At 53.1% G+C, this 14158-nt stretch overlaps 1 protein-coding gene across 5 annotated transcripts in view; it reads left to right on the top strand.

Moving 5' to 3' along the window:
- The window catches only part of EFR3B (EFR3 homolog B), a 50087-nt gene that overhangs the window by 12050 nt on the left and 23879 nt on the right, over nucleotides 1-14158 (top strand). For 2 of the 5 annotated variants that reach the window (XM_054062904.1, XM_009563762.2), the window contains exons 1-4: nucleotides 3-330; nucleotides 3367-3443; nucleotides 4503-4630; nucleotides 8572-8722. In XM_054062904.1, coding sequence (XP_053918879.1) covers nucleotides 237-330; nucleotides 3367-3443; nucleotides 4503-4630; nucleotides 8572-8722 — 450 coding nt within the window. In that variant the 5' untranslated portion in view covers nucleotides 3-236. Of the gene's footprint in view, nucleotides 1-2; nucleotides 331-2212; nucleotides 2232-3366; nucleotides 3444-4502; nucleotides 4631-8571; nucleotides 8723-14158 lie in introns of those variants that run through there. The other 3 variants (XM_054062905.1, XM_054062907.1, XM_054062906.1) reach the window with 2 other exon arrangements.

Here is a 14158-nt window from a genome sequence, read left to right as displayed (position 1 = left end):
GTTCCAGTGCAGACACCGGCAAAGCAAACACAGTGCTGTTCCCAGCTGCCATCAGAGCCGCCTCGGTGACTCAGCAGCCGCGCTGAAAGCTCCCTTATTTATTTAAACGCTTGCTCCCGCTCGCTCGGCTGAGCATCTCCTGCAGCGATGCTGCTGCTGGGCTGGCCCTGGCTGCCGCTTGGCGAGCAGGAGAGCGATACCCGACATCCCGAGCCCCCTGGTTTGCTCCGGATGCAATGGCTTTGACTACGTGGGCTCTTGGCCCCGCGTTGCGGTTCTGTGTCGCCGGCCCTGCCTGCTCCTGGGAGATGCTGCACGTGGCCGGAGCAGGTACCTTCTTCCCTCTGCGTTGCTTTTCCCTGGGGTGCTGGACTGGATTTCCTGGGAGGGGGAAGCCGCTGTGGCTGCCAGTGACCTTCAGGATCCTCTTAGTTTTAAATCCCTTGTGCCAGGGCTGGAGAAATGCACTGCAGTTGCGGGGTTTTGTTCTCACGGGGGGGATGCTGCCAGTTGGTGTGGTGGGATGCTAAAGGAAACCAGTGTCTGGAAGAGGAAATGCCTGGCTGGGATCCTTGTGGGACAGCCTGGGGGTTGTTGGGAGCCTCAGTCTTAGGTTTCCATGCTGTGAGGGTCACAGGGATCCCATATAGACCTGGTTTCAGCCCTGGCATCAAGACCAGGCTTGGGTTTGTTGCTCTGTGGTGGTGGGGGGCAGGAAATAAAACAAGAGGAGATCTTCCCCTTTCCTCAAGGTCTGTGCTATTTTCACTCTGCTTTTTAAAGCATTTATGGTCTTCCTGGCTGTGCTGCATGCGTCCAAACAGCAAGAGAAGGCAGGGGTGTGGGAAAGGAAAGTTTCTCTTGGTTTCAAGGAAGTGAGACCCTTTCATGACCTGTGTCAGGGAGCACAGCCCTCTTGCTGTGGAGTCTCATCCGGAGGGCACTGCTCTGTACCTGGTCCTTTTCCTGGGCCATGGGGGGAGTCCAGCCCACTGGTGCCTTTGGGTCTTGCTTTCCCTGTCTGGATTGAGTTTGTCCCGCACACCATGGGATCGATGGGTCACCTGGGTCTGCTCTCTGCATCTTCATCTCTTTCCCACTGCTGCTTCCTTTAGGCCTTAAAACTCTCTGATGCCTGGGAAGAAGAGGTTGTGTTAGGTGAGAGGTAAAGCATTAGGTTTAATTATGCAATTACTATTGATGGAATCTGTGCTGTGTCTTCTCTTCAGCTTCATTCATCAGGATGAGGGTGGTGGATTGGGAAGGTGCCTGGGCTCTTTGCTCTTCTCCTAGGGCCAGGAATGTGCATTAATCCTGAAAAGACTCTAAAGTCACATTTCTGGAGGTGAGATAATTAGAGAGGAGGCTGCGGGACGCGGAGGGGACCTGGCTTCTTGGATAATGGCATTGCTTATGGAGAAACTCTCCAGCTGGTTTGCAGAGAGAGCTTGCAGCCCACACTGAGATGCCAGCAGGGATGTGTGGCCCGGCAAGGTGAGATAAAGTCACGCTGCCTCAGCTGTCCTGGATGAAGGGAATTGATTAAGAGGATTCAGGAGATCATCAGACAGTCGTTTGTGTGAATGGCAAACGAGAATTTATTAAGCGGCCGGATTAAAGGTACTTTGGAAAGAGCAGAATCGATTGAAGGCGGCTGAGAAGGGAGGAGGGAAAGCAACGGATATGAGACTTAGCAATAAGGTATTGGATAGCAGGAAAGCGTGGAGGGGCTTGCAGGGGAGGAGCTCTTTGTCACTGCAGTGTTGCTGGGAGCGCTGGGCTTGGGGACCCCAAAGTGAGCGAGAACATTGCAGGAAGCAAGCGGTGCCAGTGCCTGGAGCTGGCGTGAGCAGGCATGAGCTCATGGGTTACAGTGGGAGCGGTCACTGGCTCCTGCTGGCACAGCCTTTCTTCCCACTCCCAGCTTCTGCTTCTTGGCAGCAGTTGCCAAAAAGAAAAGCAGCCCCGAATTATTTGCGCATCCCTGCGCTCCTAAGGGCCAGGGCTTTGGGGTGGCTGACACCAGTCTTCTTGCCAGGGTGAGGCATCCCAGTAACGCCAGACCCTGAGGAAAGAATGTATTGTGCTGGAACAAGGGGTCCTGACGTGCAAAGCCTTTGGAGCAGTGCTGGAGAGGGTGGCACATCCGGGAATCTGATTTTATTTCCCCTTGTTTTAAATAAACAAACTCTGTAGATCTCCATCAGCGGCCGTGAGGCAAGGAAGCACTGGTATGGCTTTGCATGGGGGAATGGAGTGGGACATAAGTGCCCACAGATGCTGAATGCTCTGGTGCTGCAGCCATCCCTGTGCTTGTGATGTGTGGGAGCACAACAGATGCTAGAGAGCCTGGCTGGACCACTGGCTGTTCTTGAGATGAATACAGGGGAATCCTTGGCTGCTGCAGCCCTGAGAAACAGGATATGGCACGGGGAGAAAGAGCCAGGTCGCAAATGATGCTTTCCTCCCTCATCAGCTCCCTGAAAGCAGAGCAGGGGAGCGTAGCCGCATTTGGACTGTTTGGTGGCTAGGACTGATTGCTGATTGCTCTGAGTCGGGATGAGGCTGATGCTTGTTGTTCGCTGGCCTGTGGAGTTGCTGTTGGGATTTTGCCTGCACAGGGCATGACTTGGGCATCTGGGAGAAGCTGCTGTCATGTCTGAGGTGCTACAAAAAGAGGGTACGGCCACGTTGGTGTCCTGCAAAACACCAGGACACTCAGTGCCTGCCTTGGTAAAGAGGGACCGCGGTCCAGCAGCCTAAAGTAAGAGAGTGTCAAAGGTCATTGGTGTTCCTCAACAGCTCAGATTTGGGGCTACAAATGAGGAAGTGGATTTCCTTCCAACAAATGGGGAAATGGACTTTCCTTCCATAGGTTTCATGAGATGCTCTCCTTGCTTTTCCTGTCTTGTTCTCTCCCTGGGCTCTATTTAGCGCTGCCGCCTCTGTGGGGAGCATGGGGCAGGGTGTGAGTAGCGTGTCCTTGGGTGAATGGGTGGAGAAAAGAGTTCCTGGGCTGAGGACCTGCAAAAGAGGATCTTGCGAGATACAGTGCACAGATTTAGAGGAACTTGGGACGTCTTGATCTCTGGAGGCTGTGTTCTTGGGTGAGAGAAGCAGGTAACCCTGCAGTCCTGTGTCGAATTGGTCACCGGCCAATTCCCTACCTCTCAGCTGCGGTTTTCTTCTCTTGTTTTTTTCTGGCTGCAAAGCTCTGGGATGTTGTCAGCATGGTGTCCTGCCCTCTTCTCGAGTTCCCTACTGAACGCAAGGATATATTTTCCACCAAAGGCACCTCCACACAGGGTTTTGCCCTGGAGCCGAGGTTTTTGTCCATTCTGACTGGCTCTGTTTCCTCTCTTCCAGGTGTGTGTGGCTGCTGCGGTGCCCTGCGTCCTCGTTACAAAAGACTCGTTGACAACATCTTCCCTGAGGACCCAGAGGTAAATGAGATGTTGCTTCCCATGCCAAAGCTCCCATGCTCCGCACACTGAAGCTCCTGTGTTTCCCACATGAAAGCTCTGGTGCTTGGTTTGTAGGGACATGGTGTCACCCACCCAGAAACAGCTTCAGGGAGGTGGGCAATGCTTTGACTCCATAAAACCATGCCTGAAGGGTTAGATTTTCATTTAAATCCTGATTGTGAGTGGAAATACAGAAGCAGCTCCTCCAGCTTCACTGGCTTGAAGGGATGGACTTCCTTTCTCAAGGGTGCCAGATAAATGCTGAGAATGGATGGATAGGAGGATGGAGGACTGGACCCGAAGGCGTGCATCCTTCTTGCAGGATAAAGAAAGCAGCTTCTAAGAGCATGGGTCTCTTGGGCCTCAGCCAGGCTTTCAAGCTCAAAAGCTGCTTATGCTTCCAGGATATGGTGCCCTGCTTGCTGCCTCGCTGAGCTGGAGATGGGAGATACCTTGGGAGCATCCCCAGTCCAGCCTCTTTGTCTCATTTTCACAGCCAAGAATGCAAAGGCAGTGGAAGAGGGGCTCCTGGCTGGAGGTAGTGGGGCTGTGATTATCCGGGGAGGTGGTGAGAATTTGTTTTGTTACGGTGCTGGCAGCAAAGCTGAACAAGAGAGGAGGCTGCTGTCAAGCATGCGGAGAGGAGGAAGCACCGCGGTTTTCCAGGCTGCAGGGGATTGGGGCTGGCAGCTCGGCACGCTGGTGTCGTTTGGCCTCAGCAGTCTGGAGGTGTGGATGTCCCTGTCTGCCCTGTTCCCCTCAGTGCTGGTAAATGTTTCTCTTTTTATTTAGAGTGTAGGGTGGTTGGGGAAGGCTTGCACTGGGGTCACCCCTGGATGTGGTGCATTTGAGAGCCCCCAACTGAGGCTAAATGCAATCCTCATTTGCCTTCCCTGTTGTACAAGGTGTGGGGAAGCGCTGGGACAGGGCTGGTGCACTTGAGGCCTCTGGCATCGCTGCCGAGCTTTGCTGCAGAGATGTGCCTGATGCTTGCTGGATATGGGTGTGAGGCCTTGACCCTGTGCTGCTGTCTTTCAGGATGGGCTGGTGAAAACCAACATGGAGAAGCTGACATTTTATGCTCTGTCTGCCCCAGAGAAGCTGGATCGCATCGGTGCCTACCTCTCCGAGCGACTCATCCGAGACGTGAGCCGGCATCGATATGGGTAAGGGCCTGGAGGCTGTTTCAGCTGCCCCAGTGATTAGCATAACACTTGATAGTAGAGGGGGCTCAAGCAAGAGGGAGGATGTGTGGGGTGCGCATCTCCTGTGTTCTCGAAGTTGTCCTGAAGCTCCGAGTATGCTGCAGAGAGACCTGAGCATGTCCCACCTCCAAAAGTGAGACATGGGAACACACACAGATGCACAAACTGCTTGCAAAGTTGCAGAGAACTGAGCAAGCTGGGAGCCATGTAATGTTCCCTGGCATCATCCTGTCTGTGCTTGAGGATTCTGTGTGTGTGTGGTGTTTGTCCCCAGTGGCAGGACTGCCATCACTGGGAGCTTGTGATGCCTTCCTGGCCTTTAAAATCCCTCAGTAGCTCTTCCAAATCCAGCTGGAAGTCTAACTAGGCATGGCCAAGTAGCTAAATGCGGCAATTGTGGCTTTTCAAGTTGCTGAGGGCTGTTCAGGACAAGCTTGAATGTGTTTGGCCCTCCCCCCATCTCTGTTGAGCTAATGTTGATGTGGCAGAAGCAGGAGCAAGGATGAGGGGCTGCACACTGACACTTCTCCAGAGAGCATGAGGTGGGGATGTGTGGGGATGCTGGGTCTGCGTAGGGTTTGCTTGGTCTGCTCTGTCCAGCTTGCCTGCATGGTCCTGCCTAGACCTCATTCCCTTTGTCTTCCCTCCCTGGATCTATTTCCAGCAAGTTTTTACTGCAAGGAGCGCAGTGCCCTCCTGGAAGTAGCTGACTGCCCTGATTAGCAGTGTTGGGGGAGCATGGGAGGGCTCCTTCCCTTTGAAATAGCTCCTGGATTGATTCTTGTTGTCACCTGAACAAAGCTGAGGCAGACAAACACAGCTCAGCGTCATGGTGTTAACCTCAGCCTGCCTTTCATCCTGTGGGAAGAGAAGCCAGCGGCATGCCTAAGAAGTGTGAAAGTTGGAAAACCTTCAAAGCCTCGTCCGCGTCACCCGTCATTGGGAGTGACAGGACCTTCAAAGCTCCACCTGATGTTCTGCCGTTAAGTGACTGTTAACAGGCTCTGCTTGTTCGGTTGGGAAAAGAAAAGCTTTCAAAGGTTTTTGACATCTAATGACAAGCCTCGGTGGGCGAGGGGGGGGAATATAGTCCTTCCGCCGCCGCCTGTGCATATAATTGGGCTAATTTTCAAAGACTGACTTTGGGATCCCTGCAACGGGTTTGGATCAACCTTTTGTTTGTAGGTCGGTGTTGGCTGGAGCAGCGGGACAAACGCTGCAGCTGGGCTTTGAGTTTCCGAGCACGTGGGCGCCTCTCCTGTGTATGAGATGAAGGTAGCTTTGATTGCAGGCCTGTAGCGCCACACAAGTGGTGTCCCCAGGGCTCAGTGTTGAGTCGTGATCCAGGCCATCTTTATCCATGGTCTGGATGAGGGGTTTGAATGTACTGTTAGTAAGTTTGCAGATGACCCTAACCTGAGCAGTAGGGTCAATCTGCTGGAGAGCAGGAAGGCTCTGCAGAGGGATCTGAACAGACTGTATCCATGGGCTGAGACCAACAGGCTGAGGTTCAACAAGGCCGAGCACTGGGCCCTGTGCTTGAGATACAACTTTCCTATGCAGTGCTCTAGGCCTGGGGAAAAGTGGCTCAAAAGCTGCTCGGAAGAAAAGGACTTGGGGGTGGTGGTTGACAGCGGCTGAACACGAGCCAGCAGTGGCCCAGGCGGGCAAGAAGGCCACCAGCATCCTGGCTTGGATCAGCCATGGGGTGGCCAGCAGGAATAGCGAAGGGAACGTCCCCCTGGACTCAGTGCTGGTGAGGCCACATCTCGAATTCTGGGATGAGTTTGGGGCCCCTCACTCCAAGAAAGACCTTGAGGGGCTGGAGCGCATCTGGAGAAGGGGAACAGAGCTGGAGAAGGGTCTGGAGAACAAGTGTTATGAGAGGTGGCTGAGGGCCCTGGGGCTGTTTATTCTGGAGAAAAGGAGACTGAGGAGAGACCTCATTGCTTTCTGTAGCTCCTGAAAAGGAGGTTGAAGCCAGGTGGGTGTTCGTCTCTTCTCCGAAGTGACAATGATAGGATTAGAGGAAATGGCCTCAAGTTGCACTTGAGGTGCAATCTAAAGGGAGTTTTAGATTGGATATCAGGAAAAATTCCTTTGCTGAAAGGGTTCTCAGGCACTGTCAGAGGCTGCACAGAGAGGTGATGGAGTACTCATCCCTGGAGATGTTTAAAAGCTGGACAGATGAGATGGTCAGGGATCTGGTTTAGTAGTGGACAAGTACGGTTCATAGAATCATAAAATGGTTTGGTTAGACTCAGTCTCAAAGACCTTTTTCAACCAAGCAATTCCATGATTCTATGATCTTTTTATTGCTACATGGATAAAAGTGCTCTGATTTGAGTTTGCAGCTGTGCAGCCCTGAATCTGTAAGAGGATGTTTGTGGTAGGCCAGAGGTAATGGCTCCACAAGCGTTCCCTTTCCCTCTTGGTGACTGGTGTCCTGTTGTTCCCCAAAGGGAAGCCAACAATATGGGGCACAGAATGTTGTTTTCAGCCTTGTTTCTTACAAGAAAGGAGCTTCGTGCTTCCAGTTGGTTATCAGTTGCTTCTTCATACCATTTGTTCCCCTCTGGGACAGATCTCACAGATCCAGGAATAGCTGGCTGCTTATTTTCACAGTATCTGGAAGAACTGGAATGGTGACTGAAGGACAGGCTGCCACGTGAGCTCAACTGTGCTATGAGACACCAGAGAATCTATTTAATACTGGAGCCAAATTTCCACAGTTCTGGAGCCTCAGGAGAAGGGATCAGTCTTGCTGTGTTTTACCAGCTGGAACCTGGAAATTCCAAGTTTATCAGACACCTTCTTTTATCTGGGCTTATCAGACACCTTTGAGAGCAGCCCTGAGGAGAAGGACTTGGGGTGCTGGGGGAGGAGAATCTCAACATGAGTCGGCAATGCGTGCTCGCAGCCCAGAAACCAACCGTGTCCTGGGCTGCATCCAAAACAGTGAGACCAGCAGGGCCAGGGAGGGGATTCTGTCCCTCTGCTCTGCTCTGGTGAGATCCCGTCTGGAGCTCTGCATCCAGTTCTGGAGTCCTCAGCACAGGAAGGCCATAGATCTGTTGGAGTGAGTCCAGAGGAGGCTGCGAAGATGATACGAGGTGGAGCACTTCCCATCCGAGGACAGGCAGAGAGACTTGGAGTTGTTCAGCCTGGAGAAGAGAAGGCTATGGGGAGACCTTAGAGCTTGGTTTCTCACCTTCCTCCCAAAGGAGGGAGCAAGGTGGGAATAGTTAATAAATAGCCTGGAAGATGCACTGTAGCAGCTTGCGTAGAAGCCAGCTGCCGGATGGTGGTCCATGCATGAGCTCAGTCCCTTTGGGAGGGATGCTGAAGGGATGTGCCATGCTCAGGGATGCCCCAATGACCCATCAGGGATGCCCCAATGACCCATCATGGATGCATCCAATCTTGCTGCTGTATTTGAACTGTATTCTGGGCTTCCCCTGTTCAGCATGCAAAGCCAAGACTGAATGATTGAGCTCTGTCCTTGGAGAAGGGATGGAGACTGAGGTAGTCCTGGTGTGGGCAATGCTGCATCCTGGTCTGTGTGCTGCTGGAGCAAACCCTGTGATGCTGAGCCCACCCTCTACAAAGCCAGGTGCTTCCACACGAAGTATAAAGACAGGATGAGGGAAGCCAACAAGCAGTGCTGGAGACGATCCAAAGTGGCGCTGGCAGCCTTGGTCCTGGGTCTTCCCTAGAAGGAGAGACGCTCAGAGCAGCCAACCCCATCTAAAAGGGGTATTTTGGGTGTAAAATCTTTCTCCTTGGGTTGGCCAGGGCAGGAGGTTGGTGTTTTGCTGGCAGTTTGGGAGAGGGGAGGAGGAAGGATGGCCGTGGGCCAGTGCTGCGGTCAGGGAGTGACCCTGGCCTCTCCCTGCTCCCAGGTATGTGTGCATTGCCATGGAAGCCCTGGACCAGCTCCTCATGGCCTGTCACTGCCAGAGCATCAACCTCTTTGTGGAGAGCTTCCTGAAGATGGTGGCAAAGCTGCTGGAGTCCGAGAAGCCCAACCTGCAGATCCTAGGGACCAACTCGGTGAGTAGGAGCGCAGCGGGAGGTGGTAGTGCCCTGCTGACCCTGTCCTCTGCTTTCTACCTTTCCCTGTCACCCCTGTGTCTCTGCATGGTGCCAGGGCAGGAGAACCCATTGGAAAGCACAGAGAAAGGATGCAGGGGAGGTTTTAATGTGCGTCCCAATGTGTCTGAAGTTCCCAAGAATGTGTCTGCTTGCTCTCTGGGACAGGTCATTGGTCTCTGATCTCTGCTGCTGTGCCTTCCCTCCCTGGAATTCAGCTTTTCCTAAATGGGCCTGAGAACATGGGGGCCGTCAGTGGTTTCGGACAATAGAGCAACTTAGGAGGTCATCCCCATGGATTTGGGGAGGTATTTCTGCCTGAAAAGAGCTGGCTTAAAGAGAGCTGGTGCTGTCAGTAAATGACTCGGCTGGACTGGGGATGGGTTGGTCACAGACATAAAATGAGGGGAAAGGAGAAGCATGGACAAACAAAAGTGACATCCTCCCGGCATCCAAACTGCTGATCCTGGCTGGCAGCCAGCTGCCCGTGCATGGTCTTTCTTCTGTTTTTTTACTGGGAACACTGGGTGCACTCAACACCCAGGCTTGCGAGGGTTCTGCCAGTGCCTGATGGACAAGCAGCGTCTGTCCTCACTGCTTTAAAAAGAGGGGTTTTAGGTGGACCTGATCATCACATGGGGAGGAGAGCGGACTGGGTAAATGCTCTTTTGCTGGTCCCCTCAGCGGGTTTGCGATGACACCAAGCTGTTCAGCACAGTCAGCATGCTGGAGGGAATGAATGCATCCAGAGGGATCTGAGCTGGCTGGAGAGGTGGGCCTGTGTGAGCCTCATGAAGTTCAACAAGGCCAACTGCAAGGTTCTGCACCTGAGTTGGGGCAATGCCAAGCACAAGCACAGGCTGGGCAGAGAGTGGTTTGGGAGCAGCCCTGAGGGGAAGGACTTGGGGTGCTGGGGGATGAGAAGCTCAACATGAGCTGGCAGTTGGTGCTCGCATCCCAGAAAACTTAACAGTGTCCTGGGCTGCATCCAAAGCAGTGGGACCAGCAGGGCCAGGGAGAGGATTCTGCCCCTCTGCTCTGCTGTGGTGAGATCCCACCTGGAGCTCTGCATCCAGTTCTGGAGTCCTCAGCACAGGAAGGCCATGGATCTGTTGTAGCAAGTCCAGAGGAGGCTGCGAAGATGATTCGAGAGCTGGAGCACCTCTCATCCGAGGACAGGCTGAGAGAGTTGGGGTTGTTCAGCCTGGAGAGAAGGCTGCAGGGAGACCTTAGAGCAGCCTTCCAGTACTGAAAGGGGCTCCAGGAAAGCTGGGGAGGCGGTCTTGATCAGGGAGTGCAGGGATAGGACAAGGGGGAAAGGTTTTCAGCTGCAAGAGGGGTGATTGAAATGAGATCTTAGGAAGAAATGTTTCAGGGTGGAGAGGCCCTGGCTCAGGTTTCCCAGAGAAGTGGTGGCCCATCCCTGGAAGTGTTTGAGGCTAGGTTGGATGGAGCTTTGAGCAACCTGATCCACTGGGAGGTATCCCTGCCCATAGCAGGGGATTGTAACTGGATAGGCTTTAAAGTCCCTTCCAACCTGAACCATTCTGTGAGTCTCTGATTCTATGATTCAACAAAAGAAGGCATCAGTCCTTGTGGGAAATGGCCTTATTTTCACTAATGGGCACCACATCCGAGCTGAAATGCTGCTCTGTGGCTTCACACTGTTTCCGTAGAGAAAACAGTTTAAAACATGGAAATACAACACTATTTGTGTTGTGGTTTGAAGTGACGCGGGGCTGGGCTGCTTGGGGCTCCCCTGCCTGAAGCTGATAAACTCCAACTGAAACACGACTGGAACGAGCTGGGAGGGAATGCGAGGAGCGCGGCTGCCTTGGAGAAGCAAAACAACGGCTGGAAAGGGAGAACGCTGCCACCTATAAATACATCAGACATAAATACATCAGAAGAGGAACATCAAGGCGGGGGAAGAGCTGTTTAAATGAAAGATCAGTGCTGGTTCAAGGGAAAATAAAATGGGAACAACATTGAGCTGGAAATTAGATAGTTCCTCCCCAAAGCGGGAAGGTTGCCCAGTAGCGTCCTAACAAGGATGAGAAACCAAAGTGGATTTAAGCTGCAGCTCCATATATTCACCCCGGGGATTATAGGATGGGGTTATAGGGATCATGGGATACTGGGTTTTCGCTACGGACGTGTTGCTCAGTGGGGTAGGTGCTGGGATCAGCCCCTCTGCAGCGCGACACCTTGGCTGTGCGTGAGGAGGGAGCCGTGTTTGAGGCAAGCTTTCACACCGCAGAGAATGACTCACTTGGAGCAGGTTTCTATAAACAACCTCCTTCTGCCTTTGCCATCAGCTTCGTTATTGTGAAGATCGCTTGAGACAGCACCCTCTAATTAAGCGTAAGCCTAAGGCACATTCCTCATTAGCAGATCTAAGAAGAAGGCTCTCATTATCATTACTCACTTTTCTATAAAAGCCCACAAGTTTTTGCTGCTATTTGCCCTCTGAATGCCGCCACGCTTGAGAAAGCAAAAAAAGGCATCACTAACACAACATTCCTGATCCAAACTCCTCATTAAAACACCCGCTACTGATTCCTGACCCCAGCGGCAAGGAAACACCCAGCTGTGATCTGGGACCATCTCCTCTCTCCGTGGGTGCCTGAACACAGGAGATTTGTTCCGCGTGGGTGGGGAAAAATGAAGCAGGGCTCTTTCTTGCCTTGACCCAATATTTCCCACTCACGGGTGTCTGTGTTGGGGCTAGGATGTTGAAGCTTCCGCTGTGGCATCACGAGCGCCTGCAGTGAGGGCTATTCCATCCTTGGCTCCATGCCAGCAGCTCCTGTTGAGATGCAGCTCCATGCATGTGCCGGTGGCCTGTCCAATGCAGGGCTCTACTCAGGCACCAAGGACCTCAGGAGTGTCCAGAGAGCAGCCATAGACAGGGAGATGCTGGCTGAGTTGACCTTTATTCCCTATCTCTGCCTCCAGTCCCTCTGGATCCTGTGACACCCCCTGCATCTCCGAAACAGCTCAGGGGCTGAGCAAGGGGATCTTGCACGCATTTGGAGAAGGGCTGCACCACACATGGAGTGTTTTATTAGCAGGAGACCCAGCTGCTGGACAATAGGATGGATCCAGGCAGCTCTAGCATGTCTCACAAGAGGTTTGGACAGCAAGTGATACCTCTCCTAAGTTGTTGTGGGCAGTGGGTTTCAACCAAGACATCAATCCTCTTGCTTCTCCAAAGACTGTGCATTGATAGGTTTGTCAATGAGCAGCTCACATTACTTTCAGCTGAGGGGAATGAGCTGCGAGGGAGAAGGGGTGTGAAAAGTCTCTGCTTGGCTGCCCATGCCTCAGCAGAGGTGTTTACAACCCCTTGTTGAGGTCCGTGCCAGCTCCTGGAGGAGGGAAACATCACGAGGTGCATTGCTACCCTGTCCGGGAGGCGTCAGCAAAGACATTAATGCCATGCCTCTCCCCATCACACGTGGCAGAGAATTAAAGCTTAGGGTTGAGCTGTCTGTGCGTTTCCCAGGCACTCAAGAGAATAACTGAATCAGAATGGTTTGGAAGGGAAGGGACCTTAAAGCCCATCCAGTTCCACTCCTCTGCCGTGGGCAGGGACACCTCCCACTGGATCGCGTTGCTCAAAGCCCCATCCAACCTGGCCTTCAACACCCCCAGCCACAACTTCTCTGGGCAACCTGGGCCAATGCCTCACTGCCCTTGCAGCAAAACATTTCTCCCAAAGATCTCATCTCAATCTCCCCTCTTTCAGCTTCAAACCATTCCCCCTTGTCTTATCCCTGCACTCCCTGATCAAGAGCCCCTCCCCAGCTTTCCTGGAGCCCCTTTCAGTACTGAAAGGCTGCTCTAAGGTCTCTCCACAGCCTTCTCTTCTCCAGGGTGAACAACCCCAACTCTCTCAGCCTGTCCTTGGATGTGAGCTGCTCCTGTCCTCAGATCATCTTCGTAGACTTCTCTGGACCCTTTCCAGCAGTTTCATATCCTTCTTTTGCTGGAGATTCCAGAACTGAACACAGGGCTCCAGGTGAGATCTCACCACAGCAGACCAAAAGGGCAGAATCCTCTCCCTGGCCCGGCTAGTCCCACTGCTTTGGATGCAGCCCAGAACACAGTTTGGCTTTCTGGGCTGTGAGTGCCCATTGCCGGCTCTTGTTGAGCTTCTCCTCCCCCAGCACCGAGGTCTTTCTCCTCAGGGCTGCTCTCAATCATGTTGTCCCCCAGCCTGTATTGAAACCACAGATTGCCGCAACCCAGGTGCAAGACCTTGCACTTGGTCTTGTTGAAACTCATGAGTTCACATTTCTTCTTGGCCATGGGATGCTGAGGCGGGTCTCCTGGAGCTGCCGTGGGAAACCCTGTTTTCTGCTCCTTGCTCTGCATCCTTCCTCCAGTTGCACGTGGAGTTGCCATGAGCTTAAAAATTCCAATTTGTGCACTGCCTGGTACAGAGGTTCCTTATGTAACAGCCCTGCATTTTTCTGGTAAGAGGAGTTTAGCAGTTGGAGTCGATCCCTGTGCTCTGGGAACGGTTCCTGGTGGGGCTGGGCCAGCTCCTTCACTTATGCAGCATCACCGCTTGCAGCTGGCATTATTAATAGCCCAGCACAGGCTGATCAGCATCGTGTGATGCACTAGGATGGGCTTTGCCAGCTGTGGAGGGCACTATGGGCCATTCGGCTGTTCTGTTTTTGACACCAAACAGATCATGAGCCATGAATGTGTCCTTGTGCGAAGGGGATCCTGGGTTGTACGGAGAAGAAGACTGTGGCCAGCAGGGTGAGGAAGGTTCTCCTCCCCTTCTGCTCTGCCCTAGGGAGTTCCCATCTGGAGTCCAGTTCTGTGCTTCTCAGCTCCAGAAAGACAAGGAACCAGTGGAGGGAGGCGAGTGGAGGCCACTGAGATGAGAAGAGGACTGCAGCATCTCTCTTAGGAGGAGAGGCTGGGAGACCTGGGTCTGTTCAGCCTGAAGAAGAGCAGACTGAGAGGGGATCCCATCAATGCTGAGCAATATCTGGTGGGCAAGGGGTGGGAGGAAGAGGCCAGACTCCACTCAGTGGTGCCCAGCACCAAGAGAAGGGGAATCGGGCACAGCCTGGAGCCTGTGAAGCTCTACCTGGACATGAGGAAAAGCTTTTTTTCCTGTGCAGGTGATGGAGCACTGCCCCAGGCTGCCCAGGGGGGCGTGGAGTCTCCTTCTTCAGACAGATCCAACCCCACCTGGATGCCCTGCAGTGCAACTGCTGGAGGTGACCCTGCTTTAGCTGGGGGTTGGACTGGATGAGCTCCAGAGGTTTCAACCCTGACCATTTTGGGATTCTGCTGGTGGGGCTGTATGACAGCAAATGCAGAAAGGAATAAGTGGGAGGTGGGGCAAAGACATAGCTGCCATGCAGCACT

This window comes from Cuculus canorus, chromosome 3 (genome assembly GCF_017976375.1).
Source record: "Cuculus canorus isolate bCucCan1 chromosome 3, bCucCan1.pri, whole genome shotgun sequence".
Lineage (NCBI taxonomy): Eukaryota > Metazoa > Chordata > Aves > Cuculiformes > Cuculidae > Cuculus > Cuculus canorus.
This window is presented reverse-complemented; position numbering and strand designations above follow the sequence as displayed.